Source organism: Polypterus senegalus, chromosome 14 (assembly GCF_016835505.1).
Source record: "Polypterus senegalus isolate Bchr_013 chromosome 14, ASM1683550v1, whole genome shotgun sequence".
Lineage (NCBI taxonomy): Eukaryota > Metazoa > Chordata > Cladistia > Polypteriformes > Polypteridae > Polypterus > Polypterus senegalus.
In genome coordinates, this window is record NC_053167.1 from 115,709,457 (window position 1) to 115,733,190 (window position 23,734).

The window sequence follows — 23,734 nt, forward strand, 5'->3', positions numbered from 1 at the left end:
TCGCCTAGGCACCAGGCCAACTAAGTAAAGGGACCACAAGTCTAAAAAAACTGATAACTGAGGCATTCACATGGTTTGACTCCACACCTTGTTATCTGAAAAGAACAGATTGATACAGTTGATAATTATAGGTACAATTCCTGCATAGCTTTTAAATAAAATGATAAAATACAGTAAATTTGCAGTGTTATTACACCAATATAGAGTAAAAAATAGCAAGATTACATAATGTTAACAACTATAATCGATGTATCATTTCTAGACCATTAGGACAATTAAAACTGTCATGTGTTTACAATCCAAGCCTTCCATTTTAATAGATGTCTCTGCACTTTTAATTTATCTATTACTTTTATTGTAATACTTTGCTGTATGTGTCGAGTTGTATGACTGACTGACTGACTGACTGTATTACAAATCTACGCCAGATGTGTAAGATGTGATTATATTTGTTGCAACAAAATAGCAATTCATGATACCAACAAGTGCAATTAAATGCACATTACATTTATTTGAAGCACTCACAGATAAAAAATGAATGCTTTACAGGAAAAGCAATTGTCAACTATATTCAATAAAACAGAAAGATTTAACACTAGAATCCCTGAATATTACGACAAAACTTGTAATCCCAGGCCACCTTAAATTCGTTTGCACCTCTCTGTCAGGGCCTTTTGTTTTGTAAATGTGTCGATCAGCACAAGCAGCAAGCAGCCTGCTATCCCATCCCCCCCACCACCGGACTTCATCTCGGACAAAAAGCTGTCCAAGCTCAAGGCTCCTTAACTGCGTATAAGATGCCTGGAGTTGTATAGGGTAAATAATATATTGTTATTTGGAATAAATACATTTCATGTGTGTTCCCTGTCTACAACGATCTATTTAAGTGTAGGATGACAGGAAATCCGAGGCAAGAAATGCTGAACACATACATAAAAGACAAACTTTTTCCATGTTATACTAATAATGACGTGAAGTGTATAATGTGTGAAGACTTTAGTCCAAATATCAAATAAACATGTGCGCATTTATTCAATAATATAACCAAAGAAAAATAAATCATTCAGTTTACATGTTGCTGTCTATGGAGTTTAAAACCCAAGCTCAAATGTCAATCGACAGAAAGTAGATATGTCTTCTTGGATGGTGCAGAGGTAAGAACTGCTGCCTAACCAAAAGGTTGCAGGTTCAAGTATGGGTGCTCTGAGTATTGAGCTTCTACTACTATTACTACTATAATATAAAAAAAAAACATACATTTGGTTTGAGTTTGTAACTCCCAGTGTAAATTTTGGCTACTTCTTTTCACAAGAGCAGCGATGACCACAGTTGGTGCTGTGTTTGATGCCAGGTCAGAACTATTTGTTGTACCGGCAATTAAAGATTAGATGTCCTGTAACCGCTATCAAACTATCATGAAGCGCTTTGACAACAAGAAGTCAAAAAAAATGGCACTCAGGATGGGATGAAGTATCTAGGAGTACACATGTGGAACAGGCTTATCTGAGGAATCTTCTGTGGAGCTCTTCTGAAAGCTCCTTTTGAGGTCTCAGGAGATTCTTTCACAAAGATGGTTCCCAGTTGCCATATTATAGGGTCATTCTTGTCACATGTACAAAGTACAGTGAAATTCTTAGTTGCATGTGCTAATCATGTTGATGCTCTCCGGCACCATGATTAATGGGTTTAATGGCCATATCACAAAACTTCTTTCTTCCTTGAATTAATCTCAAAACATTGTAAATTATCATGTCTTTTGCTGGAACTGTCTTTGTCTATAGTTTTTAAATTAGTTTTCTTAATCTGTAAAGCTTTTGTTGCTTTATTAAATTAAATTGTTTGTGTTGATTATTTCCTTTTTTGTGACATTTGTTATTAAGTTTTTTTTTATTTTGTAATTTTCCTTTATAATGAACAGCACCTGGAAATTCTTCATCTCATTTATGGGGGTCAGCTTGTAGATCTAGTACCATTAAAAAACTTGACAGAGAGAGGAGACTATCAGGCCTGTTTGTTTAGCTAATAGCTAAGCTGTCCCAAAATCAAATCCAGATTCTTCTTAAAAGTTATCAATGTTTCTGCATCAACTCTGTGTCTCAGTAGTTTGTTCCAGATTCCCACAATTCTTTGCATAAACTAGGGCTTCCTGCCTTCAGTCTTATTTGTACTTCCCATTGATTTCCACTGATGACCGAGTATGTGATTCACTGTTTAGTTGAAAAATTGATCTGGATATAGTTTATCAATGGCTTTGACCATTTTGTAGACCTGAATTAGGTCCTCATGTAGTCTCCACTGATCGAGAGTAAACAGATTTAATTCACTGCGTCTGTCAGAGTAGGGATGCTCTTAAGTCCTGGGAATCTCCTGGCTGCTCTTCTCCGTATAGCTTTAAGTGCCACTGTAGCTATCTCATAGTATGGTGACCAGAACTGCAGACAGTTCTCCATGTGAGATCTCACTAGTATATTATTTAGTTTGGGGATAACAATCCTCGATTTGTATTCAACAGTTTTTACTATATTACTTCAAACATTATTTGCCTTTTTAACCACTTCTGTGCATTGCCTAGATAATGAAAATGGTGCATGAACATAAACCCCAAATCCAATTCAGAGGTTGCTTCCTTTAATACAATGTCTCCCATCTTGTGTTCATAATTGACACTCCTTTTGCTCACATGCAGCATTTTACATTTTCCTATGTTAAACTGCACTTTCCAAGTGTTTGTCTGTTCTAAAGTTTATGCAGGGTTTTTTGACGTGTTTTTGCTGCCTCAGTGTCTGCCATTGCTCCAATTTTAGTGTCATTTGAGAATTTCTCAAGTTTACTAACTACTTAATTAATGTCATTAATAGAAATCTGAAAAAGTAACAGTCCAAGAAAAGACCCCTGAGGGACTCCACTGATAACCTCAATTCACATGGAGCATTCTCATCTTATCTGTACTCTTTACCAACTAGCCATCCAGTTTTGTAGGTTACCTCTGATGCCTACAGTTTGTAGTTTCAGAGTTAATCTTCAGAGTGGGATTATCAGTAGTTTTTTGAAAGTCTTATTAAATGATTTTGAATGCTTTGTTTTTGTCAACTACTGCAGTAGCCTGCTCAAAAAATCTAAAAGATTACTTTGGTAGGATGTTCCTCTGATAAAACCATCCTCTGCTGTTGTATGCTGTTTTTACACAGGTACTTTTCTAATTTATTTCTTATTGTTGTTTCCATAATTTTTCAGGACTAAGACAGAAGTGGGGCTTTAGCTTATAGTCTCCCTGTTTACTAGTCAGTGATACCCTGGACCAGGGCAGTCACACATGCCTTTGTTGGTCTTCTTTACAGACTTAGTCCATTCCTTCACTAATAAACATATGCAGCTTGATTAATTTATTTTTAAGCATTTAGAAACACTGTTCACATATTATGTATGCAAGGCATTAAAACACAAGACATAAGCCCTGAGGGCTGGATGAGTAAGGCTTGGACTAAATATCATCCAACATACAGCAGTCAACTATCTATTGGGCACAATCATGGCCATCTGGATGCAGAATGAATTTTATTAATAATAATAATAATAATAATAGTAAACTACTCAAAACATTTTTCCATTTTAAAAATGCATTTTCTAAATATGCAAATGAATGAAAAATGTATTCATTCATGTATGTATTTCTAGTAGGACTGAGTACTGTGATGAGGTGTTCACTAGCTGCTCAAATCATTCTTTATACAGCTTTCAGTTAATTCAAAAGGCTGCTGCAAGAACTACAAGAACCATAAAGTACAAACACATAACCAGTTCTTAAATCCTTATACTGGCTCCCAGTTAAGTTAGGGCAGCTTTCAAAAATCTCATTTTAACATTTAAAGTCTTAAATGGCCAAGGTCCTGCTTATTTATCTGAACGTATCATTACTTTCAAATCAGAGTGCGTATTAATATCTCAAGATGCCAGTCTACTTATGATTCTCAGGATTAATAAAAGCTGGTAAATAGTCTGTCTGCTACTATAAAAGATTCCCCTTCAGCCTCCCATTTTAAATCTTGGCTGAAGACTCACTCCTTCAGTTTAGTATACCCTGAGTAGAGCTGCTGCTTAGCTGTATATTCTCTTCTGTTAGCCATAGTACTAAAATATAAGTAATATATTAGCAAACTGTTACTAACCCTCCCCTATTATGTTTCTCTTCTTGGTATCCTCATATGGCACTTAGCACCACTTCTCTACTGCCAAATTGTCTTCCTGCCATCAGGTAGAAGGGACTTTTCATCAGATTGGCCGGCCCAGTACTGACTCAGCTGTAGAATGGCCAGTAGGGAGGAGGCGACTAGTTGAGCAAGGTCTCCTGGACTCTGATTGTGTCTGGCTTGTCTGACTCCTTTTCTACAATCCAGTTGTGGTTCTACAATTAGCTGATTGACAGATATTGTTGTTTTTCATTTATGTTTATTAGTTTCTACTTTGTTTTTGATGTATTTGAACAAAAAGTTTCCTTTTATAGTAAGTGATAGTTCTATATTTAGTGAGTGGTATAATCTATTCTTGCATTTCTGTTCTTGCAGTTCTCTGTGCCTGCACTTGGTGAGATGTGCTGTGCAAACACAAATTAATTTGTATTGTATTGTATTTCTGAGGTGGCCATAATAGATTGGCAATTTGGCTCTGTGAAGAGGATTACTTGTGTTCTGTTTTGTGTGTTGTATTTATCCAATTTATGACACCCATTGTGCACCCAATATACCTGGAAAGGGGTATCTCCCAAGATTTCTTCCATTTTTTTTTCCTTGCATTGGTATTTTTTGGGTAGTTTTTTTCTTTTCTTCTTACGAAGTCAAGGCTTCTGTCAAAAACAGGGTGCGATTTTGGGCTATACAAGAAATAAATTACTTTTAATAATAACTTTTTTTAACTAGATGTCTTTATTCAATAAGAATTGCAAAAGCAAACCATGATACAGGAATTGCAGTACTCAAATTGGGCTCTATGCAGTATGAAAAACTAGAATTCAAAGGGAGTATGGCTTGTTGATCCACCAAAAATCAAGTTAATTTTTATCAGACAGACAACATACGATATTTCAGAGGATATTCAGAGGGTGTGCAAATGCGATCAGTGGCACCCATTCTCCTTCTTTGTAGGCAAGAACATAAATGAATATAATGTACATTTTGAATGTTTAGCTATTTTAATAGGCAACAACAATTAAATGACACTAAACAAATGACAAACTGTATTGAGGAGTTCACATCCCTGAGCCTCTTCAGAAGCAGTTCGTACTGAAAATCAGAGGCTGTGCATTATAATGCAATGCAGTTTTGTTCAGTTTTATATTGGTATTTCCAGTGATCATTCAACAGGACGGCAATGCTGAACTTTTTCCAACTAGCTTTTCAAGCGTTTTGATGTTGTATATATTGTGTAAGGGTGGGAGTATTGATATTTGTCTGATATTTTTGCTGTCAATGTTTTATCAAAACCACATGCTTGTGTTTTTTCTTTGGGTCCTTTTCAATTCACATTACTTAGATTAGGCTGTGAAAAAGGAAGAATTGAAATTTTTGATGTTGGATGTCATCTTTTCATAATAAACTTAATACCAAAGAGCCTGATTACCTTTTGTTAAAATTTTATGTTATTTTTATGTTTATATTGTTGTGAATATTCATAAGGTTTGTTGACGGTGTCATAGAATCCAAAAATAATTTCTATTAGAAACCTAAAATAGAAAGTAACAGGTGGGTGGGGCTACATCTTTTTAAATGCGATCACGGTTTTTAAAAAGGCTGAGAACATCTGGTTAATTTAATAATTTCAAAATTATTTATCTAAAATGGCATTGCAGAAGCTGGAATCAATGCTAAGGTTCTGGGAATGTAGCTAATAAAGGTGCCAGAGTGATTCTTCAGAGAAATGTTCCAAAAAGAGACTTCCATATGGAGATTCCAGAAAAAAAAAAACATTCTCCATACAGTGAATAACCATAAATACATGCTAACAGATTTGTGAAATACTGATGGCTTATGATTTTACAAGGACTTGCTGCATACAATAACACAGGCTAAGTCCAGATTTATTTAATCTGTTAGTGTCCTACTAGGTAGCCTACCATGCTTTAAAGATTTAGGGTTTTTTTTTCTACATATTAGGAAGTTTTTCAAAGCACAAAGAACCAACATTATATGCAAAAGTCCTCTATGAGGATCTGCACAAAGCAGTAAAGAACCCCGTAGTGCCATTAAATAACCAGTATTTGTATCAATGTGTAAAGATATATGTGTATAAGGTCACAATTGCATTTGTTTTTTGCATTCTTGAAGCTGTGAACAATGACTGCATTTCCATTTGTACTAGAAAAAATACTGATTGGTTCTGCATTATAAACGTAAATTCTGTAGGTTAGGTATTGACATTCACTGCTACTCAAATGCTCAATCTCTTATCCATTGTCAGTTAATCATATCTCAACTGTAGTATTCATGAACTTACATTATGAGGAGCTGTCTAAAATTCTGCTGTTCTTTTCCAGATTTGTCCTAACTTGTATTTTTGTGCATGCATCATGCAGTTGGTAAAATTTGTAAATTTTGTTTTAGCTATAAATTTGTAGCAAAAATAAATTGATTTAACATGACTTGACCTGACTCCTCTTCTCCACTATAGGAATGTAACAGTGGATCCTGCTGAGCCCCATTTTTACATGAAAAAGTATCAAGTTGCTATATGTCAATTTAGAGAATATAATTACTCAACAACCTCTACAACCAAGTTTGCTTCATAATGTACATGTTAAAGTAATACAACAAAAGCTAGGCTAACATTAATTACATTATCATAGCACCAACGACTGGCTAAGACATCTCACACCCTGTATACTCTCAAGCATAAGAATTGCTACACATTTTTCCTGTACTATAACCACCAGAGCTATGCCAAGTGGCATCTGAATCCCGTTCTTACCAATGATTTATCAGCTTGGTATCTTGATAACGCACCCCTACTGTCATACCCCACAAAACAATAGAAAACTTTAAACAGCTTCAGTGAACATAAAGTAATTGATTTCTTGACAAACCATTACTTATTTGCATACATTTTCAGGTAATAGGAAAAACATTTTTCTAAGATCACTGTGCTGCTCAGTATTGCTTCAGTATTTTTTAGTAAAGATTTCTGTGGATATTAGATCTGCTGTCTTAGTTTATTATAAAACTGTCTGCACCCATGGTCAGCACAGTTTCTTGGAATGTTTTGTAAGCATCTGTCACATTAAAAAATTATAATTTACACATATTATAATTTATAGCTTTCATTAATTTTTTTGTATGGAGTCCACCACCTTTTTTTGAATTCTTGGACTTATTTTGTTTTTTTGTAGCTTAGAATCTGTCTTTACTGTTAAATTTGTAGATTAGCTGTTTGGTTTCAATTCTATAATTTTTTTAGGCTGTTTTCACCACCATTTTTGTTGTTTCACGATCATCGAGATTTGTGAAAAGAAAAGCATTTTTGCCGATCTATTTTTGTGTAAATCAAATCTTTTTCCTAAAAGTTTTCTCCAGTCTCAACTTGTGCTCCCTTTTTGACTTTGTGTTTTGCAATTTGGCTTTCGTAACAGTGCATTTGTTTTTTGACCCTTTTGGTTTTTGATTGTGTCTTTTGTCTTTTTTACTTATTAAAAATAATCTCTTGCTGGTTCTCTCCATTCTTCTGAAAGAAATGAGAGGAACCAAAGGGTTGCCGTCAAAAAGTTATGCTGCTACTCAATATAAAATGGCTTCAGTAACAAAGTGACAAAAACAAAACATTTTTTTGTTTAGCCTGCCACATAAAATAACTAATGAATTAGAAACTAATATTTGTCTGTGTAAATAGTTTAAAAAATAAAGTCATACTTATGTATTTCATAGAATGTGTATGTAAATGGCAGGTGGTATGATTGACTAAAAATGAAACTGTCCACATCAGCAAACCGCACTGATTTTTCAAGTCTGTTGTGAGCCGCTCCTATGCCCAAAATGGGTACACTTCATTCACTATTGTTTTGTTGCATGTACATCCTCTAACCTGGCACTGCCACTTACAAGTTTTGTCAGCATCCACCTCATTACCCCCATCACATGGGTTGAATTTCATAGATGGGTGTGGCAGCTGAATTTCATTTTATTTACAATACAAATAGCTTATATAGTCATGCCTGTGGTTCACGAATTCCCCTGTTCAGGAACAAACCGGTTCTTGACCAAAAATTTCATTAAAAAAATTGCTGTGGTTAATAAACACATTTTTGTTGACGAACAAAATCCCGGCTATGCAAGAACATTCTACTACCCAAGCATTCTTTACACTCTCTCCCAGTCTTCAGTCGCAGTCAGACGTTCGCACAGCACTGTACATACAAGTTCTTACTATACACATGTTCTGTACTTTGTTACAGTAAGTCCTGTTACTATTCAGCATGGCTCCTAAGAAAGTGAAGAGTGATAGTGGTTTTGAAAAGGAGAGGAAGGTGGTTAGGAAAATCACCGTACAAGTGAAGAAAGAAATAATTGAAAAGACATACGTATATATTTTAATGCATTTGTTTTCATAATAAAAATGTTAATGATAAAAATGAAGTGAATAAAAGTTACTATTAAGGTGAAAAATATAAAATGAGCAGCAATGCACTGAGATTTTGATCACATGGTTGAGACCAAGTTCCCAGGCTATTAGAATTCAACTATTTAACTGGTGAATTCAGTGCCTTAATGTCTGTTTATGTGAGTTTAAACCTAGCAAAATCCCCCATCAGCCTCTACTGCATTTAGTGTAACAGTGCGTTAACACTAGAATTACCAGAGCCTACGAAAAAACTCAAAAATCCGTCCCACCTTAAATCGCTTCTCACCTCTCCGTCAGCATCCTTTGTCCTGTAAATGTGTGGATAAGCACCAAACAGCAAGCAGCCTATCACATCCCCCCACCTCGCATAGTTTTCTCAGCTGAAGTCTGTTTACCTGCGTGTCAGTTGCTTAGAGTTGTATAGAGTGAGAAGTTAAGCAAAATGATACCTTTTATAAATACTATATTGTTATTCGGAACACTTGCATTTCATGTGTGTTCTGTGTCTACAACGGCTATGCACAGTAAACACATCGTTAAAACAGAAACGTTTTTCATGTTTTAGTAGTAATTGACAAAATGTAGACATGAAGTTTATAATGTGTCAAGCCTGAAATCCAAATATCAAAGAAACACTTTCACAAAAGGTACAAATATAACAGAACAAATGTACTTTTATTTAAAAATATAACTGCAGAAAAAAAAGCTGCATTAATGTGTGACATTGAAACGCATTTACTATGACTGTCTCTGTGGTGCAACAGTATCAACTGCTGCCTGGGAATCAAAAGGTTACGAGTTCGATCCCGCACGACTCTGTTTTGAGAAGTGAACTGCTCTTATTCTTACTATTTTAGAATAAAAACACATTTGATTTCAGTCTGTAACAACCGGTGTAATTTATGATACTTGTAAAAGTTAGCTTTGTTTTTTTTTTAGTTCAGTTTCATTCTCTGCTGTTTTCACATAAAGACGTGCTATTGCTCTGTAGTCTACTTGTGACTGCATTCTCGTACCAATGCTTGCGAACTGAAGTGTCTGCGTGCACTTTTCGTGGCATTACATGTGTATTTTCTGAGCATGCCCATGTCGGTAAATAACATTAGTTCTGACTTTTATGTAAGTAACATATAAATGGTAATGTTTTGGGTACATGCACCATCCTTTGTTACCTATTTACCTTTATTTATTAACTTACTTCCTACAGCATAAATCATGAGTTCACAGTTTCCCATGTACATATACAAAGTACAGCAATGGCAAAAGTGCATTCTGGATCCAATGTACTGTAGAATCGTAGTCATGATTTGAGTTTACCACTGTTATAGAGTGTCGTATGTGAAAACAGAAGTGTCCAAAGGGGGGGAGGGTTTGGGGAGTTGAGATCGTGAACGCAGCTGAGAGAATAAAAAATAAAAAAAGTTAACTATACAAGTATCATAAATTACACTGGCTGTTACAGACTGGAATCAAATGTATGTTTTTATTCCAAAATAGTAAGAATACGTGCAGCTTACTTCTGAAAATGAACTTGACCGGGATCGAACCCGTGAAGCTTTGATTACCAGTCAACAGTTTATAACATTGCGCCCCCAAAGCACTCGTAGCAAATGCGGAGGGGCGGGGTGGGGTGACACTGACTCATTTTACTTTCCTGGGGAAAGTGGCTGTCTGGAACAGAAGCTTGTTGATGTTGAAGCCTCCTTTTCCTTTTCCATCACCTTTTCTAGTAAGATGCGACGACGAAGTTCCTCTGCAAGCTGAGCCATGAACTCTCTTCTTTTCACAGTGGTCCCCGTGCATGCCTTGCTTACATGTGCGTTGATCACTGCCAGCATGTTGTAGTACACAGCAAATGGCCACCTGCATGTTCTTGCGTGCACTGAATAAGCTCCTGATCTGACTGTAAGCAACAGCGGCAGCATAAATTCACACCCAATCTGGCGCTGTTCGTTTTCAAATAATATTGCATTAGTGTGATGATGTTTTCACATATATTGTCTCTTTCTTTCTGGTGTTTAATAGAAACCACAGCATAGAGAGAAGCATGTACTTTGTAACAGGTACACACGTTGTAAATGTAGGAAGGACGATCCTTGTGTGTGTGTGAACTGTTAACATTTGAATCTGATGATTGCATATAGTGCTGAACTTACTGCTCTGTACTATTCTTTCCTCAGCATGTCCTGGAGTACAAAAGAAACAGCATACAGCAACATGTTGGGACTGGCAGGATCAGTGAAAACAAACACACAGTCACTGATTACAAACCGCAAGATGTTATGAGAATAAATAGGAATAATATGAATAGTGTTGCATCCGTGCAGCAAAGTTTTCCGAAATGTACTATGCAGGTCACAAAACGAATTATTTCAAATATCATATATACCTATGTCTCTGGTTTTTTTTTTGTTTTTTTGACATCATAGACCATAAGGTGCATAATAATTTAGAGTGAGCAGGAACACTCAATAAAACTGAATAAAAAAAAATCAAGTGACGGTGAGATATGAAGAAGGCAGATTCGCCAGTGTTTGTGTTGTCAGCTTTTATCCCACCAGATCAGAGAATGTCCAGTTCCATTGTCTCAAAACACCACTCACCTCTCCAGTTATTCCCTGTTTCAAATAAAAACTAACAGCATCAGATCCCTGGGTGGGGGGGCGTTAGTATGTATCGTGATTTAGATAGAATAAAAGGAAAAAAAACGGTAACTATTATAAGTCCTATAAATGTACACCGTGTGTTACAGATGCAAACTAAGTGTATGTGTGTACTGTATAATATTAACAATAAGAACAGCTCACTACTGAAAACCGGCAAATATAGGAGTGAGTCGGGATCAAACCGGGGACTCTTGATTACAAGTCAGCAATCTTACCACTACGCCACAGAAACTGTTGTCTTTTCCTTGAAACTTTTGTGAAAGTGTTTATTTGATCTTTGGACTTCATACATTATATACAGTAGTTTATGCGTACATTTCGTCATTTGCTACTAAAATATGAAAAACATTTCTGTTTTAGAAATGTGTTTACACAGATTACTGTAGAAACGAAACACAAATGAAATGCATGTTTTCCAAAAAATGATATATTATTTCCACTGTAAAACTCCACTCCCAGATAATCAATCAAGGCATGAGCTGGGAGAAGTTCGTGCATGTTCTAAGTCGGTGGGGGGATGTAATAGCTCCCTGCTTGCAGCTTGTCTTTATCAGCACATTTATAGGACAAAAGACACTGGCGGAGAGGTGTGAACTGATTTAAGGTGGGCCGGATCTACAAGTTTTTTCGTAGGCTCTGGAAATTCTAGTGTTAACAGTGCTATGTTAGTAACCAGTGTCAGTAGGTTAAGGGACAGTGGAATTATTCTTGAGTTTACATTCCTATATCTAGAAGTATTCTTAATTTTTTTACTTAGTTTTAAAGTTTACTTTAATTTTATAATCTTTCTGTATATGCAGTGTTGTGTGTTGGGTTTAATGTGTGTGTCAGTCCATGCACTGCTGGGTGTCACCTTGCATGTCCCTGATGGATTCAACCTCTTTGTGACTTTAAGCTTGTTGAGCAACAGTGCTAATGTGTGGCATTGCCTTTAGTAGGATGAAATTATCTTTACTCTTGTCTATTGCATATACACTTTCTGGCATATTTATTGAAATGTTGGTAATAAAAATGACAGTTTGGATAAAAATATAACATGTACAGTGATGCTCAGTGATTTTGATCACACGCTTGCAGTTGAGGATCTGTTTTGACACAAACTCTGGAGAGGACTGCCCTCCTGTTCATACTCCTTAGTTAGGATATAAAAGGAGGCAAGTCAAGAGAAAACCCTCTGTCTGCTCCAGACTGCCCAGACTTAAATTGCCTGATAGGCAAATATCCTAGTCTACTAAATGTGTCCGTTTCCAGTTTCTAAAATGTTGTGAAATGTATTGGCCGTCTGCATGCCTAGCACTCTTAGTGGTTACAAATGCTCATAATGAAAATCTGCAGATCCTTTGGCTTTTTAGGACCATCTGTGTCCAACTGATTTAGAGAATCAAAAGCTGGTTAAAAGACAATATATGAATGAACAATGCAGGGAGGCAATCCTCTTAGAACAGGCGTTGAACGTATCATGGAGTTATATGTCCAAAAGTTTCCAAAAGCAAACTTTGTGAGCTTTAGCAATTCACTTAGCCTGTTTACTTAAGCATGAAAATAAAAAAGTACGGAGGTCACCTAAAGATTAAAAGAAAGCAAATATAAAGCAACTTCACAATTATTGCGAAAGAGGGAGGACTAGGGGAGTGGTGGCCCTGAGGCTAGGGATCTGGCAATCGGAAGGTTGCCGGTTCGAATCCTATAAATGCCAAAAGGGACTCTGCTCTGTTGGGCCCTTGAGCAAGGCCCTAAACCTGCAATTGCTCCATCCTGGGTATGACGTTAATCTGCATCCATCCCTGCATGTAGGCCCACCAACCTGCAGGGAAACACTTGGGGGTTGGTGGCAGAATTGGCACTCCAGCCACTGTATAAAACCTCACCCTGTTCCATTTCATCTGAACTAGTGTGGTGCCGAGGTGTCACCCATTGAATGGCTGCACTCAGGTCCTGATCTGGATCCTGAGTTGGTTTGTCGTGTGGTGGGTGCGGCAGTGTGCTGTATCAGTGCGTGCTCCTAACCTTTCAGCAATAAGATGTTCCTTTACAGTGCATGTGAAATTGTAAGGCAGTGTCTTTAGTCCTTTGCTTCAGTGATCAATGTCTTCAGTGTATTCTAGCATTCATGTCTGAAATGTTTAATAAATTTATAACACAGCTACATAGATATGAGTGCAGCAGCTCCAATATGTAACCTTATGTTTATATAAAAATGCTCTTTATATTAAGTATAAATCTTAGTAAAGAAGAACAGTTAAAATATTATTTTTGTGCTACATTTAAATAATCAATTCTAATAATCACTGTTTAATAATAAATCTTTTGACTGTGGTAAAGAAGCAGCCAAAAGACACTTACATGATAAATAAAAGTCATATAACAAATAAAAGTCATATAACAAGCTGGGGCTGAATACCATAAGTGATTAGAAAAAAAGCAACCTCCAAAATGACAAAATACTATCCAAAAATCAAATTAAAAAAATACCAGTCAATGGTCTAATATCTATTCCCTGACTATTAAGTGCAAAAATACTCGAGAGGGAAAATAGATTGCATCTTTGATCCAATATTAGGATCTCTTTGTATGCAGTTGAAAAAATGACATAGCATTTCATGTGACGTCCACATTACGTGACCAGCAACAGGCATCACCACCTGTAAAACAACATGGCCACAGCCTTACCAAATATCACAAATTAGTGGCAGTCTGTTTTGAATTGGTTTCAATGTCTAATTTTTTTTGGACAAATTTGAGAGATCCAACACCTGTTTTGTAGGTTTTGGGGTTATAGTTTATGATTCAGATTTTTTTTATTTCCTTGTTTACTTCTTGTTTTATTTAAGAGTTTTATGTAGTTTGGCTGACATTTTGTTTTTTATGATCATTAGTATTTTTGGATCTCCCATCTTTAGGTGCAGCTGCCAATGTTGATAAGGGTGTGCCCTCAGAGGTAGGGACTTTTGAAAAATGACAACCCTAACGTAAAATGGGTGCTTTAGTTTCTCTGCAACTTTTTGAAATTTGAACCCATATGCTCAGATTCTTCACAACAGAAGCACGGCCGTTCTTTGTCTCTATACTGGTCCTTTCTTAATCCTACAGAGGGTTTGGTAACATTTTAGTTTAGGTACGGCAGAAATGTATCTATTACTCATTACTATTATGTAACAGATCCTTAACAGAGACTTCTTTGGGTGTTCATGACACTTACAAAGCATCGGTAAAGTGTTTCTTCATCTTTGCAATGTGACCGTTGTGATGGAAACCAGGGGCACCAGCATCCCCAACCCCAACACAAACAAAGAGTCCCGAGTTCAAATAAAAGGAGAGTTTATTTCTTCACACAATACCACAAAGTAGCAAAAAACCATGGGCATCTTTCTCTCGCTCACTCTACAATTCTCTCCACAATACTCTTACCACCGCACTGCTCTCCTCCACTTGAGTTTTACCCTTCTTCCTTCCAGCTCCAACTCGCCTGGGTAAGGGAGTGCAGTCCCTTTTATTAAGGACCTGGAAGTACTTCTAGTGCCAGGAACACTGCCTGGGTGATATGATAGTCCATTACAGCAGGGAGTTTTTCTCCCTGTAGCGCCACCCATTTACCCCAGCAGGGCTGCTCTGTCTGACTACATTTCCCAGCATGCCCTGCAAGCTCCCAATGGACACTAATATCTGAAGCTGCTGCCATCTAGTGTGGTGGGGGAGTAAAAAGCCCCCAGCAACAACTTTCCTTTCTAGTGGGCTGTCCATCCATCCCTTCTGATCCTTCCTTCTGGGTCTGATCCCTTTCTCCTCCCCAGGCTGGATGGGCATCCTGCCTATTAGGAGCCTCCCGTCTGGTTAAGGAACCATCCCCTCTTCTGGCCAGGATGCCCATCCAGCCCATGTGGCACCTACATCTTCTAAGAAAACGTCACTTTGGAGTGGTGTGAGGTGACTTAACTGAGACACAGTTCTCTCAGTATTACAGATTTAGTATAAGGCCTGTGAATCGTTTATATTAACAAGACATTTTACCCTCATGTCAATACGCCACACTGCATAGAGATGAATAACCAATCTAATGATGTTTTATAAATGTTATGAAAACTTTGTAAAGGTCTTGTTACATAAGTGTGAATGAGTAATAGATGCATTTTCGCAATACCTAAACTAAAATGTTACAGAGGTTTTGCCTAATTTCATAGTCACAGGTGTAATTTTGGGCTTTGTATGATGATTTCCTAATCATCGTTCCTGTGCTTTGAAAAATATTTTTGTTACCCCTAATGATGGGAGAATCAAAAATGGTGATATTCATATACAGTAAAATGGTGGCTAACCTGCATCAAAATAATTAATAAAGCAGTGTAAATGTAGAAGTCAAAAATAACCATTAGAATTGTAATCTACGACTCAAAAAAAAAAATATATATATATATATATATATATACCTGTATATAATTAACAAAATAAGCATCAGATTGGGCGGCACGGTGGCACATTGGTAGCGCTGCTGCCTCGCAGTTAGGAGAACCGGGTTTGCTTCCTGTGTCCTCACTATGTGGAGTTTGCATGTTCTCCCCGTGTCTGCGTGGGTTTCCTCCGGGTGTTCTGGTTTCCTCCCACAGTCCAAAGACATGCAGGTTAGGTGCATTGGCGATCCTAAATTGTCTTTAGTGCGTGCTTGGTGTGTGTGTGTGCGCCCTGCCCAGGATTGGTTCCTGCCTTTCGCCCAATGTTGGCTGGGATTTGCTCCAGCAGACCCCTGTGACCCTGTAGTTACGATATAGCAGGTTGGATAATGGATGGATGGCATCAGATCTCTGAAACTGGTCCAGGAAAGACTGAACAAAGTAATAATAGAAATCAATCTGTAACATACTGTAAACATGCAGATAATTAATTCTAAATGGCCATGAAGAGCTGAATTTCAAACTTTTCTATTAATTTATGCTGCTTTGGCACTGGCACCAGCAACCAAGCAGAACCAGGCTGAGAGTGCTTTGTATGATATTTTCCTTCCTGTTGTTTTCAGAAGATCCTGAAGCAACACATGAAAATGAATTGTTTTGGTTTATTTATGGAGTACACCGTGATGAGAATGTCTTTTACAAGCCCATTGTTACATTGTGCTCACTGTTTGATTTCAGCGTGTCTTTCTGCAGGTGAGACACCAGTCACAGACTGTGCCATTTCTAAGTACTAGCTTAGTTGGTTTATTACTTTATCTCACAAAGAGAGCAGAATTCTTTTTTTCATTTGCTCTCAATAAAGAAAGCAAACATACAATACATATATCATACCTTCAACAAAAGAAAACATAAATGACAAAATGTAAGTTCACCAGTCCTTCAGGCCTGACTTGGCTGCTACTTTTCATCAAGATACAACAGGATCAGATGTGGAAACTTGAATGAATTTTTGAATAATTTGATCTCTGGAGTCACAAATCAACAGATTTTTTAGCACTTTTGCAATACAAGTTAACGACAATCTTAAATTTTGCTTAGAGAGTTTGATCCATAATGAATATATACTTTATATAGGCAAATATCAAAGAAGCTGGAAAAAAAACTGGCCTAAAACTGAAGAAAAATTAAACATGTGGTATAAAGTGCAAGACTAAAAATAAGGAGACCCAATTAACTTCTGCAGGGATAGGTAAATAATATTTTATACTACTGACGAACAAACATTGAACTGAGCACTGTTTTGCTATTTCTAGTTGTTATGAAAAACAAGTTCTGGTCCCTGTTGTTAATGAAAACAAAGTCAGCTTTAAAAGCGTTCATTCTCTAATAAATTGAATTGACATTTCCAGCCTGAAACCTTTGAGCCGAGCGCACACAACACGGTACAGAGGTCACCTAAGGAGTAAAGTCCAGCAAATACAAATGTACATCTACATTTAAATCAATCACTAAATCCACAGAAGATTTACAAAAATGTGAATAATTATAACAGTAAATATATTATTGTGTTTGGACCACACTGTCAGTCAGTGTTGGGATTTACACCAACAGTCCGTAGATTTTATACTCAAGTGTATACAGGACCACCACTGCTGGTTCTATCTATCTATCTTCATTTCAATTGATTCTAAACTCCACCAAAGAACTTACAGCACTGAGCCCATAATGCCTGTTCTGTTTGGTTTGTAGTGGCTCCGTGTACATTCCAGCACAAAATCCTGTAACTAACTTCTAAGGCTATATTTAGTTCTTGCTTTCCTATGATGTAATTAGGCAGTTGTGGTCGACAAAGGTGGGCCAACTCCACTTTAGTGCTCATGGTTTTGAATTGGGATGTCCAACAACCTCAAATAGGAGTGATTATGAGGTGTCCACAAAATTTTAGTCTCTCTGTCTTTTTCTGTATCTATCTGTCTACAACATATTATATAGTGCATTTAATATCTATCTATCTATCTATCTATCTATCTATCTGTAACATTTATTACAGCCAGGAGAAATACTTGCCACTTGCTAGAAAAGTAATTGTGCATCTGCAATTTGGCTACATGTTCTAGTCTAGGATCTCTAAATTCATTAACAGCCAGATCTCAATAATGCATACCAAAATACACCAGTCCTCTAGCCCACATTGCAAAACACGAAAAAATAATAAAGCAATACCAAGAAAATGAATGTTGAGGGCAGGGTACTAATGAGTCCTCATTATAGACAAATACTCAGTTGGTGAACCTTGTTCAATATCAGTAACAGCTCAATAGTTAACTCTTTTATGTGAGCAGATAGACAGCCTGTCTAAGCAAACAATACTCTGTACAAACCTAAAACTAAAGGAGGAGTTTCAAATGCACATACATCTGAAAACCTTCTTAACAGATCACTTACTGGAGTAATTAAATATGGAAATGTAAGCGGACATCAAAATATTGTGTTTAATTATTATACTTCTGTTGGAAGCAAACATTCAATATATAAAGGAATCAGAAACCTACCAGATGAAACAAGACTAGCCATGCAACTCCATAATGAAAAGAATAGAAGCCAACTTTTCATTTTTCTTGAGTAATAGTAACTGATCCAGAAGCAGCCCCTGTGTGAACTGACTGTGAAACACTAACAGAGTCCTTATATAGGCTGTTGGGTAATGAGATTGTGATGTCATTTGGTGCAAGCCTTTTGTTTGAACTTTTTTATTTGTTCCTGGTCAATAATTAAAAATACACACAAACACAAATAATAAAGACTGGCTCAAATTGTAACATTCTATAATAGTAGAAAACATTTCATTGAGATTTTAATAAGTAGTAGTAGTAGTAATAATGATAATAATTATACATTTATATACTGTAGCACCTTTCCCATGTTCAAGGCACTTCACAGAAAGTCTCAGAAAGAACAGCAGCTTATATATAAAATTTGGGTACAAATAATATCCACATAGAATACTAAGAACAGATAAATACAGGATATACAAAGCAATAAGTAGAACAAAATAAAATACTAAATACAATACTATACAAAAATTCTAAACAAACAGCACAACTTGTGCTGTAATATATACACAAATTATCCTGAGCATCTGGACAAGGAGGTAAACTGAAAAAGGGTCAGAATGTTATGGTAAGTTAAATGCCTATGTGAACAAATTAGTTTGAATTTGTTTTTAAGAGATTAAATAGAATCAGCTGATCTAATTAATTTAAGGAGGTCATTCCAAAGTCTGGCTGCTATACAGCTGAAGGCCCTGTCACCCAATAGAGTGCAGGTTTAGTGTGAGGGCACAACAAGATTGCCAGAATCAGAGGCCTGCCAAAAGTGATCAAAACATGTAGAAAAGAGGTACTGACCATAAAAGAAATACAAATAAAATATTAAAATCATAAAAAATAAGAAATGGAAGTGTAACTTAGTGGCTTACTCTGCTGCTGTCTCACTACACCAGAGATTTAGGTTCAAATCCTGGCAAACACACCATCTGTGTGGAGTTAACACATTCTCACTGAGTCTGTACCAGTTCATTTAGGTGCTCTAGCTGCATTTATAGATAGATATGAAAGGCACTATATAATAGATAGATATAACTTTGTCCCTATGGGCAATTGTGGCTTTTTATAGAAGCTCTTTAAATAAATATAAAAAATTAAATATAGTTAGTTAAATAAATATAGACACATAATCTATACATGTTATGTTAATTGGCAAATCACTATTGAGTGAGCATGAGTGTTCATTAGTGTGCTCTGCAATAGACTGCTGCCCTGTTCAGAAATGGTTCCTACGATGTGCTCAGTGCTGCCAGGATAGGTCCCACCCTCCTCAACCTTAAACTAAATTAGAAAATGGATGTGTGGGACTTTCTGAATGAAAATCCTAATAATAAAGTCTACAGTGTCCTTGACAGCTGGCTTGTTATGTATCATGTCATAGGGATCTCCCTTCACTCATCTAAGATAGGCCAGCACAGAGTTTAATTTAATTGCAGCCAAGACAATGTTCGAGTGTCTTAGGGACAAGACTATGACTGTTCTTGAGTGGCACAGCCCAAGCCAAGTTTTAAAGCTCCTAGAACATCTGTGGAGAGACCTGAAGATGGCAGTTTACAGATCCAATCTAACAGAGCTTCAGAGGATTTGCCAGGAAAAAAAACCTGCCCAAATCCAGGTTTGTAGAGATCTGCCCAAGAAAACTAAAAGCTTGAATTGCTAACAAAGTGCAGAATTAAGGGTCAGAATACTGAAATGAATGAGAGATTTCAGTATGAAATATTTAACAAATTAGCAAGCCTTTCTCAAAACACTTTCACTTTGTCATTATGGGTTGCTGAGTGTATATTAATGGGGAAAAATGGCAAATACACAGGTTTGTACCTTTCTAAATGATGTCCAATTAATTCAGTTTTCCACAGATGGACTTCATTCAAGTTGTAGACACATCTCAAGGAGAATTAAATCAGTCGGGATACAGCAGAGCACAATTTACAGTGAGACAGCAGAGGGTCTGAATACTTAAAGAAATGAGACAGTTCAATTTTTGAGTTTAAATACATTAGCATATATTTCTGAAAACATGTTTTCACTTTGTCATTATGGGTTATTGAATGCAGATGGACAGGCAAAAATTTCAAAGTTAACCATTTAAAATGAAATCTACAACACAATAAAGTGTTCAGAAAGCTAAGGAGTCTGAATACTGTCTGAGTCCACTGTATAAACCCATGCACAGTGTAGAGTTGCCAATTACGTTTACTTGTACAAAGTCTTAAGGAGAATATTCAGACTCCAGCTGGGATTTAAAACCAGCACCTCAGGAGGTACGAGGCAACTGCCAAAGCCACCACACTACCATATTTGGTTGTGCTGTTGTTTTGCAGTTTAAACTATAATTTATTTATTAAGCAATAACTGTTTACATATTCAATTTTATTTGCATCTTCCCAAGAAAAATGTGTTGTTTACATCCTACCTTCCTTTTAAACACTGCACTTTTATCGTTTTATTTCTTTTAACACTTCCTGTTAAACACTTCACTTTTATCTGTTAATTTCTTTTAACCATTTCTATTAAACACTGCACTTTTATCTCTATATTTCTTTTAACACATTTGCACACCTTTGTTTGAAAACTATTTTCACTTTGTTATTATGCATTATTGAGTGTAGACTGCTGCGGTGGGTTGGCACCCTGCCCGGGGTTTGTTTCCTGCCTTGCGCTCTGTGTTGGCTGGGATTGGCTCCAGCAGACCCCCCGTGACCCTGTAGTTAGGATATAGCGGGTTGGATAATGGATGGATGGATGGAGTGTAGACTGATGTGTGATAATAACAAATTTATTCATTTAAAATTAAGTCTACAGTACAATAAAGTGTATAGAAAGGGATGCCTTGATAGGCACTCGCTCCTCTCGTAGCGCTGAAATGGATAAGTGGGTTCGGAAATAGACTAACGTGTTAGAGCAATTTAAAAACTTGAACAGACTGGGTTCACTGCCTGCTAATTCACTAATCTGAGTTTGCCCTTTCCTTTCTTGGAGTGTGTTTTGTGGTTATTCAGGTGTTGCACCAAAAATGTGCATATTCATTAATATTCATGACTCTAAACTGACCCATGTGGGTATATATGTCTGTGAGATGGCATGTGATTGGATGGCATGGTGTCCTGGGTTGGTTCTTCCCTTGTGCTACCAGGTTGTTCTTTTCTTATTTTGGTGGCCTCCTTTTATGTTCAGATTAGATCAGTTTTGCAGGGGTGACACACCAGCAGAGTCGTCTTAGGCATTTTCAGTATTTCTGGCATGCCGAGCCCAAAAGGTTTGCCATCACTGGTATAATGCCTTTTCTATCTATCTATCTATTGTAAGAGATGGCCAAGACGCCCCGGATATGGAAGGATGGTGGAAGGCAGCTTTTTTAGGGCACTGCCTCCCCCAAGACATAAGGGGGCAGTTCCCCTGGTTTACAGCGGTGCCCCGGATACCTGCAGGCCATCCTGGGACTTGGAGGTAAGCCTCAGCCCTGTTGGGTGCCGTGGGTGCCACCAAGGGGGCTCTGAACATACAGGACACAAGTTTTTTGCCCAACCCGGAAGTGCTGGCAGTCCATGTGGGGGGGAAGTCCAGAAGTACTTCCAAGTTGGCCAATATAAAAGAACTGGACAGACCTCACAGAAGTGAGCCAGAGTCAGATGGAAGGGGACAACACTTGCTGGGAGGTCTGGAGGAGAAAAGAAAGGAGAAGAGATAATAATTATTTATTGTGCATTTGTTTGTGGCTGTGGTGGTAGAGAGCACTGTAAAAGAAGAAAAAGAATAAAAGAAAATTCTTGGTGCTTTTATCTTGGGCTGCCAGTGTATGGTTGTTGGGTTTGAGGAGCAACAGTGCCCTCTAGCGTCCACACTATCTATCTTTCTATCTATCTATCTATCTTGGTTTAATTGATGAATCTGAATTACCACTTTATGAGTATGTGTATTGGTAGGCTCTGCCATTGACTGGTAGGCTGGTTTCTATCTTGCCACAAGTGTTGCCAGGATGGGCTCCAGCCATTCATTACCATTTTGAGTGTTGTGAATACTAATCTTTTTTATGTTTTGAATTTAAGGTTTCTAAATATGCAATTACTGTAGCTATTAAATATTATTGATTATTTGTTTTAAGTACTGTTTGTACAGATGTTCTAGGGGCTTTAAAACTTGGCTTGGGCTGGGCCACTCAAGAACAGTCAGAGTATTGTCCCAAAGACACTCAAACACTGTCTTGGCTGCAATAAAAGGATACTCTGCACTGGCCTATCTTAGATGAGTGAGATCCCTATGACATGATACATAACAAGATAGATGTCAAGGACGCTATATGCTTTTTTAAACAGACAGACATTCAGAAGTTCTCACCATGGGCGCCGGCAGGGGGGTGCAAGTAGGTGCACGTGCACCCCCCTAGCTTTTGAAAAAAAAGGAAATGGAGAAAAAAAATAAATCTTTCAATAATAAGAAAAAACGCGAAAAAATAGTTTTTATTTTAAATTTTTAAATTACAATTAGACGTTTACATTTTACAACTATACATAAACAATCATTCACTTTGTTTCTAAAAGAGCATCTCAAGCCTTCTTTTTTGTTGTCCAAACTTGTCTACAACTTTGTCGATAAATTTTGGACAATTATTTATTCTTTTTTTGTGTACACTAAGCATACATAATCCACTTAATCTATCGTCACTCATTGTAGATCGGTTCCAAGTTTTGACGCGCCGTAATGTGCTAAAAGATCTTTCAATACTGCAGGTTGTTGCAGGAAGTGTCATGCCAATCTTGAGTGCCTCGGAAACAGCCGGATAAAACTTCGTAGCCTCTTCAATTAAACTCATGCAATCGGTAATTTCGTTTGCAATGTTTTTATTTTTCCACATCTCATACCATGTGGTAGCATCAGATATAAAGTTTGGAAGAATATCACCATACAGACTGTTAATGTCTTCCAGAACTATTAAAACGATGATTTATCCAATTTACTCATTTCTTTTGGGTGAAGTTGTAAAAGTGAAAATGCTTTCTCTTGTGTAAAAGAATACCGAATTTGTAGAGAAGATATTATAGAATCCAAATAAGGGATGAAAATGGACCTCCTAAAATATTCTTCTGCGTTTTCAGAAAGTAAATTCGATCTGTGAACTTGCCTTTTATTTAACCGTGGCTGTTTTAATTCAATGTCTAATTCTTCACAAATCGATTGTGCTTTTTTGAAAATCAATGAAAACTCTTCAGAAACATTGTCTCGATGGGATTGCAGCACATCTATTAATTGAATTATATGAGCAGTTACATCTTTAATGTTCATATTTACTTGCTGCAACTGATTGCACACAGGTTCGAGTTTAGCGAATAAGTAGCAATTACTAAAAGCGTCAAAATGTAAGTTGGAGTTGTAATAGCAGTGAACAGCAAATGAGCCTTAACCTTTGTGTTTTTGTTCGCACTGTCCTCTGTAAGCTTTTCTAGTGCTTGGACAATTACCAAAAAGTTCTCAGAAA

At 36.9% G+C, this 23,734-nt stretch overlaps 1 protein-coding gene across 1 annotated transcript in view; it reads right to left on the reverse strand.

Moving 5' to 3' along the window:
• The window catches only part of cfh (complement factor H), a 115,976-nt gene extending 97,666 nt beyond the window's left edge, over positions 1-18,310 (reverse strand). The window contains exon 1 of the mRNA XM_039776606.1: positions 18,205-18,310. Coding sequence (XP_039632540.1) covers positions 18,205-18,265 — 61 coding nt within the window. The 5' untranslated portion in view covers positions 18,266-18,310. The remainder of the gene's footprint in view (positions 1-18,204) is intronic.
• Between the last annotated feature and the right edge of the window lie 5,424 nt (positions 18,311-23,734).